General features: G+C 40.9%; 1 protein-coding gene across 1 annotated transcript; it reads right to left on the bottom strand.

Moving 5' to 3' along the window:
* LOC109833790 (U-box domain-containing protein 21-like) lies at positions 1,586-3,083 on the bottom strand. The gene has a single exon (XM_020401606.1). The coding sequence runs from the start codon at positions 3,036-3,038 to the stop codon at positions 1,773-1,775; it is 1,266 nt and encodes a 421-aa protein (XP_020257195.1). The 5' UTR covers positions 3,039-3,083; the 3' UTR covers positions 1,586-1,772.

Here is a 3,554-nt window from a genome sequence, read left to right on the forward strand (position 1 = left end):
CGCAGCAGCGTTCCCTTAAAATCGCAGCAGCGATTTTCTTAATTAATCCCAGCTTTCAACAGTAGTTGAGGGGAGATTTAAGAAGAGAGAGAAAAGAGAAGAGGATATTTATTGTGGGTATTAACACTGTAGCTACAGTGTTCATTTGAGAAATCTCAGTTTAGAGATTTGCTCTTGATTTGTAATTTCTTGTTAGATTAAATAAGAAATTGACTGTGTGGCTCCCGAGGACGTAGGCAGTTGCCGAACCTCGTTAAAACTTGGTGTACTGTTCTCTATTCTGCGTTTCTGTTGCATTAGGGATTTCGGCGTTAAATTCCCAACACAACACACACTTTCATCACGCTTAATTGTCACACATACAACTTAAGAATTACTTTTGATTAATTTCTACAAACACCTTCCTCATGGGATTCGACATTTTTTCTATACTATAACTTAATATATAGTTGTGCGCTTGTAATTTTTTGTTATCATTTTTACCCTATCAATCTAGCTAGCACATGGTTTAGCAGGTTGCCATGTTGTAATCTTCAATAGAAAGAACAATTACTAACTAAAAGCTAGAAAAAGAAATTGAAAGCATTTATTCATAAAATAATAAAACATATTAATAGAATTTAGACTCTTAACTACTCTCTTTTTTTTTCACTCCAAAGCGCCTAACTATTATAGTTTGGTCCTTGCAGCTATAATCCTTTGACCTGAATAGCTAAGAGGGGATTTAACAGGGAACCAGCCCCATCCATTTGATGTGCTAGCTCATCCACACGGTCAACACAGCCAACGAAGATGGATTGCTGACTCTCTCTCTCTCTCTCTCTCTCTCTCTCTAAACACCTCTCGTTCTCTACCTCAACAAGCCTAAGACCATCCATCTTAGCCATCATCCACGTCATCGGAGTTCTGTTGTTCGAATCTTGTCACGTTAGAGTACCCAGAGTCCAATGGCAACCCCCCCTTTTGCTGCCGAGTAGCTAAGTCGGAATTCTTGAAGGAAATCGACTACACGCACTAATTTAGAGCCTCCCCCGCAACATATCACGAGTGCAAATGTCCATCTTCACCCGACTTCCGACTTTGTTGACTATCAACTATTGTATCCACGGTTACCCCTGGCGTCCAAAGCCAAACGGCCACATTTTTTACCTTCTCCTAAATGGCTACAACTTCTTTCCTTGTTTGGAAGCAAATATATTTGTTAAGTTGTTGGAAATAATTGATAGAAAAATTAGAAGAAAAAAAAAAACCAATTAGAAATAGGATAGCCTCGAAAGGGTTGGTTGGTATATATCTATAAAGTTTGATCGGTATATTTATAAATGATACAGAACATGATTCAAAATAGATTTTGATTAGTCAAAGAGTGATTACAGATCAAAAAGAGTAACTATTGAACAAAGAGGAGGAATTATATTCTGTTTCCTCTCTTTTCTTTTTCTTTTTTACCTTTGAGTGATCAATGATCATACTTCTGAAGTTGATAGGATTCAATATATATATGTTGTTGTTTTTTTAAAACCCTTTAAGAAATCCAAAGAGGCAAACACTTCTTATCATTTTCTCATAAGATTATTGACATTTCATGGTAATAAACAAGATTCATGGAAGTGAAATTAAGAGATGAGAGAACAAGCCACAAGATTTCATCTTCCTTTAACAACATGTATCAAATTCTTCATAAATCCTTGTGTGTTACTAAAAAATGTAATTTTTTTTGTACAAAACTAACAAAAACGAAAGCAAAAAAGTTTTCCACTTCATGTATCAAATCATAATGACCTCTTCAACCCTCTAAAATCCACAGCATCAACACAATCAAACTTCTCCTTTGATCCATTCATAAGCTTCAACAGCTCAGTTGCCTTCACCTTAACTCCCCCACTGCATCCAACTTGCAACAAAAGCAGCACTTTCTGAAATGCCCCTACTTGTATTGCCTCAGCCAAAACCCCCCTCTCTTCTCCTCTGATATCCTTACATAGCTTCCATAATGCCGATACTACAAACTCGGTTGCCAAATCCGATACTCGAAACATCTTCTTCACGAGCACGGGCACGGTCAGCGCGTGCCCGTACGCCTCCTCCCGCCCTATCTCGGTGCCACAGATTGCATCGATCACCGCCAATGCCTTTTCGCACATCCCCTTGTCTGAGTCTACGAGGATCTCGAGAACCTGATGAACGAACCCCGACTCTGCGAACTTTATCGCGGTTTTCTCATTTGAAGATATCAAGATGAACGATGCTGCCAAAGATGTCTTAGTAGCTCTTGGCGAAATTGGTTTGCGAATGAGCTCGATCAGGGATCCGATTAGCTCATCCGATTCATTCGCGACCCTGACGATGTCTTTGCTGGTCGAGAGAATTTCTCTAAGTAGAGAAACTGCATTGAGTCTTACAGCTGGATATCCGTTCTTTAATATGAAAGCAATGGCTTTTAGGCTCCCCCGTGAGCCAAAATATCGGCAAGCCTCTTGATCTAGCGGCGAAAAGCACGATATTATCGACAAAATCTCCTCTTGAACTCCGTTAAAAGAGCTACAGCGTGCAAATTCAGCAGCTAGAACACGAGCAGCGCCCGCCGATACAAAACATCTCCGATTCCTCTCGCTCTCCTTCGCCAAACGCCCAATCTTCGCGACCATTTCACGAACCTTAACGTGATTTCTCGATGAAGAAACCTCCGATAAGATCTCCGTCGCCTGCAACGGACTGATAGGAATCTTAGGCGTCGGGATCCTCTCTACGCCATTGGATCTGTTCTTGACGCACCAATCCTGTATCAATCTCCTCAGGGCGTGGTTTGGGATCGCATCGGCGGCGGCCAGTTCTTGATTTGTCACCGGGCACGTGCAGTTGCCCGTGTCGAACCACGTCTCGATACTCTGGCGATCGTAGGTGATGCCCGTCGACACGGTGACAGGATCCTTCATTAGGTCCAAAGATATCGGGCATCTGAAGTGGTTTGGGATCGAAACCTCTAAAATTTGAGACTTGGGTTTGTTTGATTTTCTAGTTCTTCTTATAAAAGCCATAGATTGATTGGATTCGAGAATTGAGAGAAGCTTGAGAGATGAAGATTTTTGTTTGTGGAGTTCAATGAACTAGAGGTTTGCGTTTTTATATAAGACAGAATATGGAGAGGGTTTGAATTTGTGAAGGGGAATTTGACGGTTGACCGTTGAAAGTTTGAATGTGAAACCCGCGGAGATGAAACGGTAGTAGGCTTCTAGGGGGTTTTTTGTAAATAAGAAAAGTCGGATAAAAGAATTCGGCGCGTTATTAGACAGTTTGACTGGGTTGACGAGAGCTGGGTCAATGAGTCGGTGGACCGGATCCTCGATAAAGTAATTGGGAAGTAGGTTTGGTTGGTCATTTTCTGATTTTGGGCCGGGTTAGGTTTTGGTTATTAAAATTGGTAACCGGTGAGACTCTGCAGTACATTAACCCGGATAAATTTTGCAAAACCACCTGAAATTTTGGGTGAGATGCAAAAATTCTTTACGAAACATTCTTAACTTCGGGGAATTCCACAAAGGATAAATGGTATC

The sequence above is a fragment of the Asparagus officinalis genome, chromosome 3 (genome assembly GCF_001876935.1).
Source record: "Asparagus officinalis chromosome 3, Aspof.V1, whole genome shotgun sequence".
NCBI classification, from domain to species: Eukaryota; Viridiplantae; Streptophyta; class Magnoliopsida; order Asparagales; family Asparagaceae; genus Asparagus; species Asparagus officinalis.

Excerpts from the sequence above, each read along its gene's own strand:
- LOC109833790 (XM_020401606.1), bottom strand. The coding sequence starts at position 3,038 with ATGGCTTTTATAAGAAGAACTAGAAAATCAAACAAACCCAAGTCTCAA.